Source organism: Diprion similis, chromosome 8 (assembly GCF_021155765.1).
Source record: "Diprion similis isolate iyDipSimi1 chromosome 8, iyDipSimi1.1, whole genome shotgun sequence".
NCBI lineage: Eukaryota > Metazoa > Arthropoda > Insecta > Hymenoptera > Diprionidae > Diprion > Diprion similis.
This window is the reverse complement of record NC_060112.1, coordinates 20,811,180-20,828,563: the sequence shown is the minus strand read 5'-3', so window position 1 is coordinate 20,828,563 and position 17,384 is coordinate 20,811,180. Positions and strand designations below refer to the sequence as shown.

The 17,384-nt window shown below is 34.1% G+C and overlaps 1 protein-coding gene across 9 annotated transcripts in view; it reads right to left on the bottom strand.

Moving 5' to 3' along the window:
• Positions 1–17,384, bottom strand: part of LOC124409957 (mitogen-activated protein kinase-binding protein 1) — an 83,660-nt gene that overhangs the window by 34,606 nt on the left and 31,670 nt on the right. For 7 of the 9 annotated variants that reach the window (XM_046887954.1, XM_046887953.1, XM_046887956.1 and 4 more), the window contains exon 3: positions 15,378–15,569. In XM_046887954.1, coding sequence (XP_046743910.1) covers positions 15,378–15,461 — 84 coding nt within the window. In that variant the 5' untranslated portion in view covers positions 15,462–15,569. Of the gene's footprint in view, positions 1–5,226; positions 5,482–15,377; positions 15,570–17,384 lie in introns of those variants that run through there. The other 2 variants (XM_046887950.1, XM_046887955.1) reach the window with 2 other exon arrangements.

Genomic DNA, 17,384 nt, shown 5'->3' with positions numbered 1-17,384 from the left:
TTTCCCCGTCAAGTTCAAACGCTGGATAAAATTTATTCAAATTTTTATAACTGGTAAGAGTATTATTTTTTTTTCGTCATATTTAAGGGTATTCAAGAAAAAACGGAAACATTATAAAATTTTTAATATAGACTTAATATATATATATATATATGTATACCCACTCTTCGTATAATGATGCGTATACGTATAATCATCGGGGCTGTACGAATTGTTTTCGCCTGCATCAGAGACTAAATATGTATGAACCGTTCGTATGAGAGAGTTGACGGCCAAAGATTATTATAGGTAAAGCAAATTCTCCGAGTAAAACACCTACGCGACTTTCGATCGTCGTTTCGTGGTGTTAAAATAAATACGAGGGCGTTTGGCAAGATATGCGACATACCTATATATTATTATAATAAAACGTATCGACAGGAAACTTATCATACCCTGGAATCTTTATTAATATCACATCCGCGCATTATTTGTGCAATTCATATCAATATTATACATAATACATCATTCGTCGAGATTGATAAATTTATTTGCACACACACCTACCGTATACATCGATGCAATAGCAAGAAGAAAAAAAAAAAAAAAAAAAAAAAACAACCATAGAATATAACGAAAAATTATCGTACGATTTGTGGAAAAATTTAATTCGACATTTAATTCGTAAAACGAAAAGAAAGAAGAAAAATGAGAAGAAAAAAAATCACTTAATAACAATTCAGCCCACATGTTCAAATCTTCGCTGCAAGCAAAAGTTTCACGCATGTGATACACCGTGTATGTATGTATGTATGTATGTATATATATGCGGTACCGGTGTGTACACAAAAGTTGCAACACCATAAAGCCTACTCAACGACGACCGAAAGAAGAACGTGCGTAATATGTGGGACATGATATAGGCACACGTGCTCGTATAACCAAAGTAAGTAGGCATAATCAGAGAAGAAACCTATATTCATGGGGAGTTTAAAACCGCGTGGGCATGTAACACTCGCCGACTAAGTACGACTGTGAGAGAGAATAATTCATGATTCCTGCAACAATATGCAGCATGCTGCATGTAGCAGAGCTATTTAAATAACTATTTACAAATTGCGAACTTGAGATAAGGATGGTTGAATCTGAAAGGTCGTTTCTATGGAAATCGACCAAACCTTCTCGTTTCAACTTAAAATATCGTATCGAGTCACGACAGAAAACGATTACCTCTACACTACTTGTAGGTATAAACGGTTCTATTCTTATTCTAGACGTAGTTACATACACGATGTAATTTTAGTTTAGGTATCTATGCAATTCAAAGCTCTTTAGAATAGCCGAGTTCGCTTCCTAATTAAACGAATCCTTAGCTGCATTTAGCACGACCCTCTTTCAACCGCTAATTACTCGGCTGCAGGTTGCGGCATGATAGATTCTAATTCATTTGCCCGCGGGAAGAAACGAGTGCGTGTCAATATTGTACATTCTTTTACGTTGTAAAAAAAAAAAAAAAAAAAGCAACAACAACGAAAGAACAAAAAGACCAAGAACTTGTTCGTTCGTTCAGAGAAAAATTAAAAAACATTTAGTACCTTATATATTATTATATGTATATACGCGCGTTTTTTACACCGAAACGATGAATCATATTTTGTTTCATATCTATAACGGCGATCTTCATTTTTTGGGAAAGAAGAATATTTCCACTTACCTATATATATATATATATATATATATATATTACAATGCGAAAATTACTACAAATAACTAAAAATTATACGTAGTAATGCGACTTTTTACATAATAGTTTCAATTTGCAACGGGTAAAAGACGGCACTCTGCGACCGTGAGAAAATTTCCAAAAAATCCGGATATTCTAGTTCCTGCACAAATTCCTGTCCTCCTCTCGGCTTTCTCACATTTCACACATCCTTCGTGTTCTACACAAAAAAAAAAAAGAAAAAAACGATGTCTTATCGTATAAAATTACCGTAACGATCAGAATTTTTAATACCACGATAAATATATATATATATAATTTTTTTTGTCAATAAATAATATTAATTATAAAATATTATTTTAATACATTTCAAAAGTGTATCAATTTTACGGCGTTACAATCGTAACCGATTGTAATATATCGCATAGACGTATCGAAGGAATCTTTTGCATATATATATATATATATATATATATATATATAGGTATATTCTCGAGACGAGAAACTCGGATAACGGATATAAGTATAAGTAAAACAAATAACGTGGACGTAACTAGTCTTGACGGTATGCATCGAGTAACAAGAGACACTTAGCGAGCTGTAATCGTCTTAGGGTTCAACCCGCATCGCGAAAAGACCTTAGACGGCATCCTAATCTCATTTGCGTCAAGATTCCCTCTCCGTCTATGCGTTATTGTCAAAAGACAGATATGATAAACGTATTGTAAAGAAATTATCGAGTCTGCAGCTTAAACGGTAACGAAATTCCACGGTGTACGATGCATTAACGAAGAAAACGGGAGAATTTATTCAGGCAAAAACCGTGAAAAATTCGTTGGGTACATAAGATTGTATCCTTTTTAATTTTATTAAAGAATAGAAAAAAAAAAAAAAAAAAACACACGCAAGAGGTGCTGCCTTGTGCAGAAAACAACATAACGCGGTACGCCAACGACGATTATCGAGTTATGCGACGTATGCAAGCGTATAACAGGTGAGTATGTACACCGTAGGTATCTAGTCTTATAATAGTTACGCATTGCGAACATCTGTTGGATGCATTGCGAAAGAAGGAAAAATCGTAAACGTCAATTTACAACGCAGCGGATAATGCGTAAAATGCTGTCATGCCTACCCTACCTACAATATGAAAAACAAGGAAAGAAAAATTCGGATGTCGCACTCATCGTCGTGTGAAGAAATAAATATAAGCTATGCAATACGGTGCACGTCAGACTTCGTTCGCAAAAGTTATAATTTCGACATGTGAAATGATAATTTTGAATTTTATTAATCAACTTTAAGTATATACCTACATAAATATATAAAAGAATTTATACGTAATACCGAAGAATAATCGTTTCGCTTTTTCTTTAACTTCAATTCAACATATCGTGAAATAATAAATGGTTAAAAATTGTCTCCGAAATTGATTAACTTTCTCAAATATATATACCTATATTGATTTTTTTTTTGTAATATACGTATTGTGTTTTTTTTTTCTTTTTTTTTTTTGTTATTCTTTTCATTCTTACACAACTCACGAGTGTTTAGCAAACAAAACCAAGTTTCAAAAAATATCGGAATAACGGACGGACAGAAGGTTGAATAGGTAGTGGGTTAATCGTGAGCGATAAAGATACGTACAATCTACTAAGGCGTATTTACGCCGCACGTAGCAAAACGACGACAATTGCGTAAGAAAATGGAAGCGGTGACACGTACTCGAAGGATGGATAAGAGGTGATAAACTTCGACAAGATTTGCAAAAGATTATTATAAGAGGAAGGAAATCAAGGAAGTGAAGGTAAAAACGGAACACAAGTTACTCTCGAATCGTATGAAAAAAAAGATTCGTCTTCGTTATAATATAGGTTGTTTTTTCACCCACACGGTTAAAAAAATGAAAAAAATGAAAGATATAAAAAAAAAAAAATAGAAAATAAACGCGGCGTAGAGATTATTTAAAGATAAAATTCACTACTTCTACGCACATCATACACTTTTCCTTATCGTTATATGGTTTGTAAATATTTTATGCAACTAGGCCAGGCGTTATGTCCATACGTCCTTACATACATCTACTACAGCTAGGTGTACCTACACTAATTATATTCCAGTTTTCTTCCGCCGGCTCGTATGGTAATTATAATCTTAATATATAGATATATATATATATATCTGGTCAAACAAGATATTATTATAGTAGTTGACACAACTGCGTATAATATGTACAAGAGATCTCCGACTCGCATATTTGTACGTGTATCTCGTCTTTTAGATGTGTACATACATACAACGCGGTAATAAAAAAACAATAAATAATCAAGGACGGTGAAAAATAGTCGTTAAAACAAAACCGTGCGTCATTCAATTATTATTTCCTCAATTTTACGTATCGTTTAGATACTGCAAAAAATGACTGATTTAATCCTTTTTTTTTTTCATTCAATCCTTGTGAAATGAGAAGTTTTCAAACTACTTGATTATTATACGTAATAAAATTTTCTATCTTCGAATTCGTTTATACAAGTCAAACGGAAAAACGGTATAAAATTTTTACACGTTCATCCAATGTGTGATTTCTGTACATTAATAGTTTGCCGTAACAATGAAAGAAAATAAAATAACAAAAAAAAAAAACTTTTAATACACAGTGAGAACGTTAGACTATTGTAAAAAAAATTCTCTCCGAGGATATTTCGACTAAAATTTTTCTCCACCACGCCGATATATGCATGGGACTTGCAAACGGTATACGTGAAAATGCTCCTGCTGCTACAGCCGATACATTTTCTACAATTCGAACATTTTATAGCCTGCACTCTAAATTATTACTGCCGAAACGAAAAGGTCGCAAATGAAAACAGAATCGTCGTTTCACTACCTCTGGATCTAGATCTAGATCTAGATATAGATCTATATCTACATCTATGTCTAGATCCTGACTCTTCCTGCATAGTACGAAAGGTAGGTATAAAATTAAATGAAAATGCACCGAGCATAGTTTTTCACGCTCTCGCTCCGTGAGTGAAAGAGGAATATAAAAAATTCATTCAAATTTTGAGCCACACAGAGCAGTTGGAAGTAAGGAACGCGGAAGGACGAGTAAAGACTGTAAAGACTGTAAAGACTGGAGTGACGACGATACCTGTGCGAGCGATGAATACAGGAATGGGCGTGAATGCGAATGTATTTCGCACGTGAAGTTTTTGCAGCATACTCTGTGCGATAATCGCGTAAATAAATACAACTCTGACACATAAGCTTGTTATCATCGAGAGGCTCGGACTCCGATCGTTTCGACACGAATAGTAGCTGCCGGTTTATAAGTTATTGTCGTTATTGTATACACTTACGATTAGTCCTTTCCAATTCAAATCCCTCTGCACCGTATAATCGAAGTGTCGATAACGTATCGTGCCTATATTATTATTACAACTCTGCGTACTATAATTAGTATCAAATATACTGATTGTAAAAAGAATGATTAAAGAATGAAAAAAAATTAAATCTCATCTTACGTCATAAGCAGGAACGTTCTCCTTGTCCCGAATAATCGGCGAGCTGTTCCTTGGAGCAATCAAAGCCATTTTCACTAGCTTCTTACACGTGATGTGTTAATCCTGTTTCCTCCTTTCTTCGGTTTGACACGCACGGTATTATCACGTTTTTTGTTTTTTTTTTTGTTTTTTAAAGGAAATACAACTCAAGATTAGTTTCATTCCTTCACCAAATGTCCTTTAATTCCCACTGCATCGTGTCGTCGTTTGTTTATTTTTCTTTTTATCGATTCTGCGATATAATAAGTTTTTTTTTTAAATATACCCAACAACATGTGTTAGGTATAAATATTTAGCTTGATTTAGAAAAACCACATATATATTATACAATATATATATATATATATCAGGCAACTAAGAAATAGTTAGAATCGTGTAACCGATCGGAGGGAGAAAATTGAGTACAATTTTTTTTTCTTTTTGCTAAACCGGTATTTCACAGAACGCGTAAGTAAAAAAAAAAAAAAAAAAACTCGATAGTTGAATCAAAGTTACGAAATTATAATTATCGTTGGCAATTTCATCTCCGAGTTACGTGGCAAATACCTGCGGTCGGCGGCATCTCTCATTCGTCTGTTAGAAAAGTGTAAAATCTGTCTTCGGATGTAGACGAGAACCTTATACGGAGTTCACTAGTCGCTGGTATTTGAGGTCGCGGTGCAAAAACCTAGGTGCGAATAATTCGCGTTCGCGGTTTGCGTACATGTGAATATTTGCGGCTGCAGTCTCCGTACCTATATATGATTAATTCCGAAATCCTCCTGCCACGTGCACGAATCTAATTCAGCTTCCGCCTTCCTTTGCATCTCATTTTTAATCAACAATTTGCAAATATTATAAGCCCAACGAAAATAAATGAAAAATTCTCACTTCGATGCTAATAATGGAATAATGTGAATAATTTTCATTTTTATTTATTTGTTTTCAATTTATTTTCAAACTTACGTAAGTATAATAATGATTGAATAATTTGTCGAATAACGTACGTATAACTAGATAAAATGATAATCTCCTTAACTCCGGGCGATTTCTTGGGTAGCTCGTACTGTTCATACTGACGTCATGTCCCAAACGGTTACACGAATAACACCGAGTGTCATTTCACCAGTCGTGTCTTTTGAATTTTAATTATCAAAAAGTCAGTCTAATAATATAACACAGCAGTTGAAAACGTGCGCGAGATGTACGGTGATTTTCAATTACAGATAAAAATTATTCGACATTAGAGGTGTTTCGTTTTTTTCAATCTTTCCTTTTTTTTTTTTTTTTTTTATATCAGAAAAATTTTTGTCGTTTCAAGTTCTTTCTTCCTTCAGTTTTACTTATTTTTTTTCTTGTTTTTTTTTTTTTCTTCCCCCAGAGACGTTACAAGGGAATAATTATTATCGGTGCACGTGTGGCAGGATCTGCGAATTTATTTATGAAAATAATTAAAACCTAACAGAGAATAATTAACAGAAACAAAAAAAAAAAAAAAAACTCGTACGGAATCGCACCTGGAAATATTAACTACGTCTTCATCTTTCGCGTGATTATCCCACCTCGAGATATTATATAAATAATCGATTACCGTATATTCGATACGTTAATACCAGGTGTAAAAACGACTGTATTTATACAGTACATTCCTTGATATGCTTAAACTATATAACTTCGTCCACGTAGAATTTCATTAAAATTCATCGTAACATATGATGGATATATTATGAAATAAGCAATAGGAATATAAATATGTATGATGTATGTATATATGTATAATATATGTATACAAAAATGTATATATATATATACAGTGTTTGACCGTTAAACCGCAACAATTCCATCCATCCATCCATCCATTCTACTCCTCGAATAACGTAGACCTTGTAAAAGTAAAGGAAATTCACTTTGCTTAGGTACGTGTACCGTTTCCCTGTAATCTTTTACCATGCAAATTATACAGGTTTAACTGCAGTTAGGCGACTTTTCAACAGCTAGTATTGCACGCCGCACGCTATACGTATTGTATATATATAGTATAATATTAAACCGCGATTCGCGGTTATTTCAATACCCGATCGGCAATCGATCATATTTATTTAAATATTTCAATTCAAATCATGGTTACCGTAATTATTTCTATTATTAAATATGGAAATTCACATTTTTCACAGTTTTATTTTACTACCCAAGAATCGGTATAAAAAATCGTCCATACATAAGTTATTACTTTCTTTCTTTTTTTTTTTTCCAACAATTAGTTCAAAACTTACGAGATCAAACAATTTCGCTTATTTCTCGTATTTGGTTTTTTTTTAAATTAGAAACGAATTCGTTCGTGACCCCCGCACTGTAAATCGTCAGAAACTGGCTCACCAGCAATAATAATAATAATAATAATAATAATAAACAATTGTTTTCGTCTTCGTTCGCGGTTTCGAGCAGCTTTTCGATTTCGATATTTACAAAAACGGTTTCAAAGGTTACAACATCACATCGACGGCTAGCTGAGGCGGCTAGACAAGGCAATAGTCGCTTCGGCCGGCCGACTCCAGACTGAACACCCGGCGCAGTTCGAAGCTTTTCCTCCCCTCCTCGTCACCCCCACCATGCCAGATGATTCTCATCTCCTGTATATTAAAACCGCGAATAACGCCCTCTTCTTATTTCTTTTCATCTCCATCTGGTTCGTATTTTGCTGATACGCGTGTGTACTTTTTAATCTATGAATCAAAGGCGTGACAGTAATTAAAAACACAATGAAAAAAAAAAAAACAAAACAAAAAAAAAAGTCCCCACAATCCGTACGTACCGTTGAAAAATTATCGAATATATCTCGTTTTGAGGAAGCTTATTATACGAAACAAGTAAAATTTACACAAATTTTACTCAAACAGTTCCTCGTTTCGTATGAAATTTGTATACTTAATAATCGAAAATTTCACTTGTTACAATGAAAACTGAATGAAATTTGCAAGAGTTTCATATGAAACGTTCAAAGTTTGTGTAATTTAACTTTGCAATGTAAATTGTAATCGATAAAAATGTCGGATTTTGGGAATCGAATTGTTAAAATATTTCTAACGTAACTGCAAATATTCTTGTAATACATTTTTTTTTTTTTTTTTTTTTCAAATATTTATCCGCCGCAATTTTTCGAAACAAAAGAAATAAAATTTGTCACATTCACGGAGTGAGAGTATATAAAATTCATTTTTATAACGTACAAAAAGTCATGTAACGTTATATATTTCAACGTTTGACGTGCATTTTATATTTTATGTGTTATTCTTAAAGGTCGAGTCTCAAGGGCGAGTATCGAAGTGATGTTTTTTACATCTAAATTTTTCTCCTTCCCACCTCCAGGGGAATTTGCACTGCAGTTTTATTACCCAGCGGTTTTTACTGTTCTGCTGCTGCACCCCTTTTAAACCGTATAATCATATAAAAGTCAGGATCGCAGCTGAGACGTCCATCATAACGGTTATATATATATATAAAATATATATATTTACGCAGTAGTCGTAATTGTAAAAGTAGTTTTCTTGCGAGAATATAATAATAAATGTAGGTATATACTTATAGGAATGACCGACACAGGCACGCATATATAACCAGACTCTGTATGAACAAGTACTTAGTAATGGTTTTCCGAAAATCATACGTTTATCATATTCATTTATCCGCTGCGCGTTTCAAACCTGACTAGCTATTACAATACGTAACGAATTTAATACTCATAATTATTATCCTACATTTCTAGCGTACAAATTTATTTCCTAACGATCTATTCACATGTAATAATAATAAAAATGATAATAACATTCTTTGATGTATCTAATAATATAAGCAACATAATTCAATCATGTCAGATTATATCATAATTATATTCACCTCTATGTTATATATATTATTCGTCATTCAATTAATTGTACAAAGCGAAGGAAAAATCGCGCGATGACTTCTTACTTATAAACCATTATTATTATACACCGCATTAAGGTTGGTATAATACTCTTACATTTCTTCAGGAGTCAAGTATTTAGGGGGTCAGTAGGACGTGTCGATATAATTTTTTTCTCACTTCGAGTTCAAGTTCACTCCAAACAGATGCATAACGTGTATTAATTTTATTTATCTATTTTAACATTTATTTTAACGCGCGGGTAAAAAAAATACAGAAAAAAAATCAAGCTGCTGTGAAATTTTATTTTTTTCCTACCAAATTTATCAAAAGATTTCGAAAAGTTACACCAAATAATTAACGTACACAACGTAGGCAAGAAAAAATTAGAAATAATATTAAAAATCAAGTTAACGAAGAAAACAATATAAAATAAACAAAATCGTACGTCTTAAATAGGTTTTAAATTATCTTTATTATCATAATTAACATACAAGGGACTTATAACGTGTCCTGAGCAATAAGGGCCGGTGTTTTTCGGGGTGTTTCCCAGACTTTCCACAGATTAGCACGCCGCGCCGGTAGAATAAGGAGAGAAGGGGTGCGGCGACAGGGGCTGCAGGATAATTATTAAACAAGGTGCGGCCGGCGTACATATTCTGCAGCTGTGTAACTACTAGCCGCTAATGTAATTTACTAAAAGGTAAAAACGAGGAGACGAAGGTAGATAGGGAGGGAGGGAGGGAGGGAGGTTCGTCAACCCTCGGTTCGTTGGCAGGCGAGGCAGCTGACGAGTATATATATATATATATATATATATATATATATAATATGCCTCGTATTTTTTAACGATCAATTTGAGGAGGTTGGATAGTCGAGACTCGATGCATTTTCCCTTTATTCATTACGCGATAATCGCTCACTTGCAAAATCGAGACTTGTAAAATTCGCACATTCGTAAGCCACAAGATCTCAGGTGTGTTGAGAAATTTGAGTAAGAAACAACGATAAACCGTTATCAAGCAATTAACAAAATTTCATTCTTTGAATCATTCAGTTGTTTTATTCTACGGCGGCTTAATTTCTTTAAATAAAAACAAAAATCTTCTCTAAGAAATTCCAATCTTTATAAGAAACTTGAATTCTTTTTTTCAATTAAGACCACGTTGGTATGAATCGGTAGACATTAAATTTGTACATTGTAGAGAATAGCGCCGTTTTTTCAATGCTCAAAAAACATTTTCCCAGGAGTTGAGAAGATTCATCTCTGGTCTGCGTATACATATATGGAACGTTAATTTATACACGACCAATGCAATCGTTTTAATGTGATTTTCAGGTAAATAAAAAAATTCCTGTGATATTCACAGGCATGTATAGTACATATGTAGGTACATTATACGCGATGCTTGTAGGAGAAGATGAGCGCAATGCAGTGTGAAGTCGGTAAAAAGAAGAAAAAAGAGAAAAAAAAAAAACGAAGAAGAATATAATTATCTCCGTATAGGTGATGCGTAAACGAGGAAACTGCATTAGACCTTACAACCAACCGGACGTTGGACAGTTTTAGAGAAATAAAAAACCGGACGGATTTCTCTTCTAAAAAATTTCCTACAAAAGTATGTATACATATATACGAAGTGGAAACATATATGGCGATAAGCAAAGCTTGCATAAATTTGATAAACACCTCACGAATAAGAATCTACTTTCTCCATTTATCTCGATCTTTAGTCTAACATTATTTGTTAATCATGAACTCGCACAAATCTGTTAGATTTTTATAAACAATTTCAAGACGATTGTAAATAAAGCATCGATACCAAAGTTTCTGTACATATATAGTTAAGTCGGGTGTTTTATACTTGTCATATTATGAAAAAAAAAGATTTCTGATTTGATAAATACGCGATATCCGGTCATCTCGTAATAAGATTAATAAAAATGATCGACTGACTTCTGGCCAACCAACCGACCTCCTCAAGCTTCGTTTCCTATCTTTTATTATCATAGTTATACCTACACGAATGAATAACGAGGTGTCGGAATAAACCGCAACAACCAACAACAATTGATATGAATGTACCGTTGCCGCGACCTGCGCGCTAAAAAAGGATATCAAAGAAGTATAACAACGATCAGTTCTTCCGTCCAAAGAGGAGGGAATAAAAATCCCATTGTTCATCTTGCCGCAGATCGTGCCGGAAGAATAAGTTTTTTGTTTTTTTTTTCCCCCTCCACATCTATCTTCCTCGCTCTTTTATTTATTGTAGAAAATGTCCGCCTGCTGCGGCATGCAAAAATAGGCAAATTATAACAAGTTGTTCGAATATTCGTTTGACATTTGTTGGCCGTGAGGTGTTTGCAAAATAATAAAATAAATTCTTGCGTACGCAAATATTATACATATTATCACACCCGTTGTGTGTTTTTACACGCTATATGTATATGCAAATTAACCTGTAACGAAAAAATAACAAAAACTGGCAACTTGTGATTATAAATATATATATATATATATATATATATATATATATACATGCACTTTATATACATATGTGTATAATATATATAATATAAGAATGTAAAAAGAGAAGGCGTTGTAATATTATAATACGCTTAATACACACTTTCGTCATTGATCATTCCGCCAAGGATAAACGAATAGATTTATGAATAGAGACACCGATAGATGTGATCGTTTGCAAATTCAATCCAATAAGAACCACGCTGAAAATTTATATATGTATTGGGTTGTTACGCGAGATGTCGAGCGTATCGTAAATTCAAAAATTCCGTTTTGACATTCGTAAAATGAAAAAAAATATTTATACATCGATATAATAATAATAATTTTATTTCGATATCACCAACTTTCACGTATAATTCATCAAATTTGCAAAAAAAAAAAAAAAAAATGCACATTTGTATCCGTTGTAATATAACAAATTGTAATAACAATATAACGTGAATGTAACATAAAAAATGAAGCAGGATCATAAAAATCAATAATATTCCTACATTTTTTTTACTATTTTTTTAACCGAATCTAAGCGTCCAGAAGATCCATGTGACCATGAAAATTATATGACTCGTTAAATTTGCCTGCATAATACGGTTCTGTACCCATAATTTCTGATTAAAATTGCAAAATCTTCTGTCGCGACTCGGGAATGATGATTGAGACGAAGTGCAGCATTTGAAAATGAGAAAAAAAAGAAAAGATAAATGTCCGGACTTTACGACTGCAAAGTGCTTGACAGTCAGGTCACACTCCGTTATCTCTAATTGTCATTGTCATTGTCATTGTCAGTGCAAAAGGACGTTGCAGATGTGAGAGAAATTTAATGTCAGATATATAAGTGTGATAATAATAAGTGCCGGTTATAGTTATACCAATATACCGTATAAATTTCTATACCTATAATACGACACTTCGCACAACTATACGATGCGCTGCCCACGCGCTAATTTGCACACAATAAGAATTTCGGCAATAATTCTAGTTAATGACGAAACGCAATATTCAGCTACAGCATCGTCTTATTGGCGGATGTTAAATATTCCGAAAACTTTGTATATATAATATATACATCCAAAAAAAAAAATTGATTTGTTTTTTTTAAATATACTGAAAATATTGTTCAGGATACCGAAAAAGGGCGCCTGTTAAAATGGGAGCTCTTAATTCTTAATAAATTAAGAGCTCCCATTTTAACAGGCGCCTTCTTTCGTTATCCTGAACAATATTTTCAGTATATTTTTCAAAAAAAAAAAAATAGTCAATTTTTTTGATACAGTCTAATATATATATATATATCTTCGTTCATCCATCTCTCTTACGTAAATACAGACGAGATTTTGGATACGGATAGACATATTATCATACAGATGGCCATATAAGGTTCAACAGCATATAAGAATAAAGCTAGACGCGAGGACTGAAGTATTTTATTATATATGTATATATCCGTTTCTTTATTATGAAATGTACCAACACGAGATGAAATTATGCATATGGCGGTGAAACCAGTTTTTATATAATAATAAAAATAATGTTCACGCCACAATGTTGGCCGATGACGATATGATGACGATGTAGATTGTGTAGAACCGCACAGCACGACCTGTAGTATCGCGAAGACTAGCGCAGAAAACAACTCTACCGACGTCATGCGTCTCCAGATGATGTGTGATGTGTCAATAGCGAAATCGGATGTTTGCAAACATCGGCTTCAAGCCGATTTAAAGACCAAACCCAAGCCATCGAGGACGATTATAACGATGACGACAATAAAATCGATCTTATATATACAATTCGTATAGTGACAAGTTGAAACGACGATAAGATTGATATATTCGTCGTATATCTTATTTTTATCTATGATCAATGAAAGGCATTATCCTCGATTATGCAAAATTCAATACGAAGTTTCTATTTTAAATTCTCTCGATTAACACTGCACGCAATGCAATGTCATTTGCGATATTTTATTACATTTTTTTCCTCTCATTTCTTCTACAGCTAGGCAAAATGTCTCTTTATAACGACGCTTTGCTCTGATGATCGCTGCTTTCTGCGCTACTGAAACTCATGTTTGAACTCGAAATAAACAAATTATCGCAATTATTATAACAAGAAGAAAGCACCGAGAGTATGCCTACAAATACTGTGTCTTTTCAAACACGCAGCACGTTAATAATTAACGCTATAATAATCGCAATCGCCATGTTAAGTTTCTTACACGTTCAAATTACGAAATAAAAATTCTGTTGCTGTTTTTATTTTTAATTTCTTTCTTCAAGCAGAGTTGGAACTCCTATTATTTATTTGTTTTTTTTTTCAAAAATCTAACAAAAGGGACAAATAAACTAGTATTGATGATAAAATATTCACCTTTCTACTTCGTGGATTTGAGAGAAAAAAAAAAAAAATAGTATAATTATAAAGATGTAGAAATTGACTTTACCGCGAGACGCGAGATCTAGGGACAAAAATCTAGGCATAGATCGCGCGGTGATCACTGATCTACCACGCGTGACCGAGTTACGCGGATCTTCAGTGATCGGCATACCTACGAAACAAATCCCGGCCAGTAATCATCGACTGACTCGCTCGTTCGTGCAGAGTTCTCTATTTCCTACTACCGTCTCGAATAGTAACCAACTTATCGACACCGAGAACTCTAACTCGAATTTCATCTATCTTACCAACGAATATAGTTTCACTCGAGAAACGTGAACTCGAAACTTATCTCAAAGCGTTTTCACACATCGTTCTATATACATACGTAGAGATAATCTGGATACCTAGTTACGAATGTATTGTATACTACGTTCAAATAAATCTTATCTTTTCTCCATTCAATTTTCTCGCATGCGGTTAGATTATTTTTAAATGCCTTAAAGCCTAGCTGCCACGATATATTGACGTATTTTTTCGTGTTTTCGAACCGCTTTAGCTGTATCATTTTCTCTTTTTTCTGCACGTTTTCCTTCTACGATGTCAAGTCATTTTCCAACAACGGGGAAGGGCGGGGGGGGGGGGGGGGCGCAATTACAGGAACGAAAAAGTTAAATTACCTTAAATCGTAAAAACGTCGGCAGTTTTTTAAACGACCGAATGGATTCGTACTGATTTTTAACCGTTATAGATGAGAGGTGAAATTTTCCTCGCAAAGTCGTCAGACACGTTTGTTTAAATCTGAAGTTACTTATTCCTAAAAGGCGGAGATTCCAATTTCCTGTACTGAGTCAACGAGGAATTATGCGGAGTATTGGCATTTCTGCGTAACGTGCGTCGTCGACTGAATTCTGAGTATAATAACGACATTGGACGGTTCGGTTGATTCGATCAACGTCTAAAACGGCTTTTAGGCTTCGTGAGAAAAATTCAATTCGATCAGCCGCTGTAGGTTCGGTATTTCGAATTAATCCACAGCGTTGAGTTTGAAGAAGAAGAAGAAGAAGAACAACAACAAGAATTTTGCTCGAAAAAGGAAAAATTCAAATTAGTTGCTCGATTTCACCTATCGAATTGGATCGGGAGTAAAAAAATTTATGCTTAGTTGTTTTACGTGTTGTTAAATTTTGTCGAAACTTTGCAACTGAATGATCAAAATTTAGCGCAGTTTTTATCTCGAATTAGTGATTTTGACGATTCGCAGAAAATCTTCGATGGTAATTCCTCAGCCGCTTGGAATTGCCGTAATTAATGACACAGACTCACCCGATCTTGAATCCTGACATTCTCCTGACCCCTTTTCAGGCTCGGAGTACGTAGGACTTTGCTGGTGGGCGGAGGTTCCATCATGGTGAACGATCCTCGTCTACGGGGTTAGGAGAGCGGATCAGAGCGAATTATTTCTCGTCAGGGTTTCATCCTCTGGCAGGAGTGCCTCAGCGTCCTTCACATCATTTTCTGAAACAATTCGAAACCTCGATATATATATATACATAATTTGATCGATGATTGTCTTCGTGAAACGCGGCAAAGCGTATATTTTACGTGAAAAGAAAAAAAGAAAAAAAAAAAAAAAAAAAAGAAAACACAGCTGACATAAAAATGAAAAAACTAGTAATGATCGATGAATTTTTGAGCTTTCCAAAACTCACAATCAGTTTCATTCAACTTATCTTCCGGTATCAATATAGACAATGATTTCGCGGCAAAAAGAATAAACAAATTTTTTAAACCGACGATATTTTTGGCGCCTATAAATCGGACTGAAAAATAGAAAAAGAAATCTGAACCGTATACACTTTAATTGTTATTATACCTCGTGACGTTTTGTGCGTTGTACTCAATGTCAAGCACAAAATGCGTACTACAAGTACCATGTAATACTAATTAAATTCATGTCCGCGCGTGCGATGCGTTTTTAATTTTTGTCAAGGTAAAAACCGATTTCGGCAGCAAAATCCACGCGACTTTATAGTCATAATGAAACTGAAGAGCAAAGTACACGCGGGCATAACAAGGTGAGGTGGAACATATGATAAAATTTATGCGAAACGTGCCGAGGTGCTTTAACCGCGTAATTTTAAGACCCACTTCCAACTTTGAATAATCGCAAGTGCTAATCATCGTAAAAATGTATGAGAAAATTTTGGCAAACTGAGGAAAATAGCCGCAAAATTTTTACACAAACAGGATCTGTGAAATGCAGGGTTGATCCGCGTAGTGAGGCGATCTAGAATGAAAATCCCTCGAGACCCAACCTTGCGAAACGGTCATGCTAATAGCGGAGAAGATGAATAACTGGATTTTGAAGAACCGCGAATCTCACAATCAGTGTTTGAGATTCGTTTCGTAAAACGTACCCACCACGGTTGTTCGTAAGGCTTCTCGAATTCATTGTCAGACGTGCCTTGCAACCACGCGGCGTGCGAAATCGATACGAGACGATATTATTATTGGCCCGTGCGTGACGCGATTTTGTCGTTTAGCACATCGCCGTAGTTGCAGTGAATCGCGGTAATTCGCTTGCTCGACTTTTTCAATTAGTTAGATGGGTGGGTGTAAGACAATGTGTTTCGTAAAAAAAAAGTAATTTGCGTTCTTCCACCAGGGTAACCCCTAGAAAGTTTATTTATAGGTTAAAAGAAAGGTACTGTAAAAAGATAAGCGTTCTACGTAACGTGGAAGATCGCGTTCAGTTGATTTTTCACTATTATAAATTTTCTTAAATGCGAATATATATAAATGTTTTTTTTTTTTTGTTTGATTTTTCCTTACGTCAGTCTAATGTTAAGTCTCCAGTTGAGTACAGTTTTGTACCTAACGACTTTTTCATTATTGATTCTATCGCACAAAATAGTATTAATTTAATATAAACTTTTTATTTAGGAGAATATGATTACAACACGTTTCTTCGTAAATTAAAAAATATGTGAAAAAAAAATGAATGGAAAATCGTAAATTATTTTTATCTCAAACAGCCTAGTGTACAATAATAAACTATCAGGTGATTATAATCTAGATCCTCAATCTTGATCAACGAAATTTGATTCGCACTTGGTAAACGTTCGAATGTAAAAATTTCTTTCACGCTGTGATTCTCTCGACGTTTATTTTTCCCCTTTCTTCTTTCACTCTGCGAAGTTCAAGCATCAGAATACATAAGGTACGATGATTCGGAATCACCGAAAAATTAAAACGTAAAAAAAAACAAATACAAAAATTCATATACACCTTTGGAATTGCAAAGAATTATCAAAAATCGACAGTTTTCGG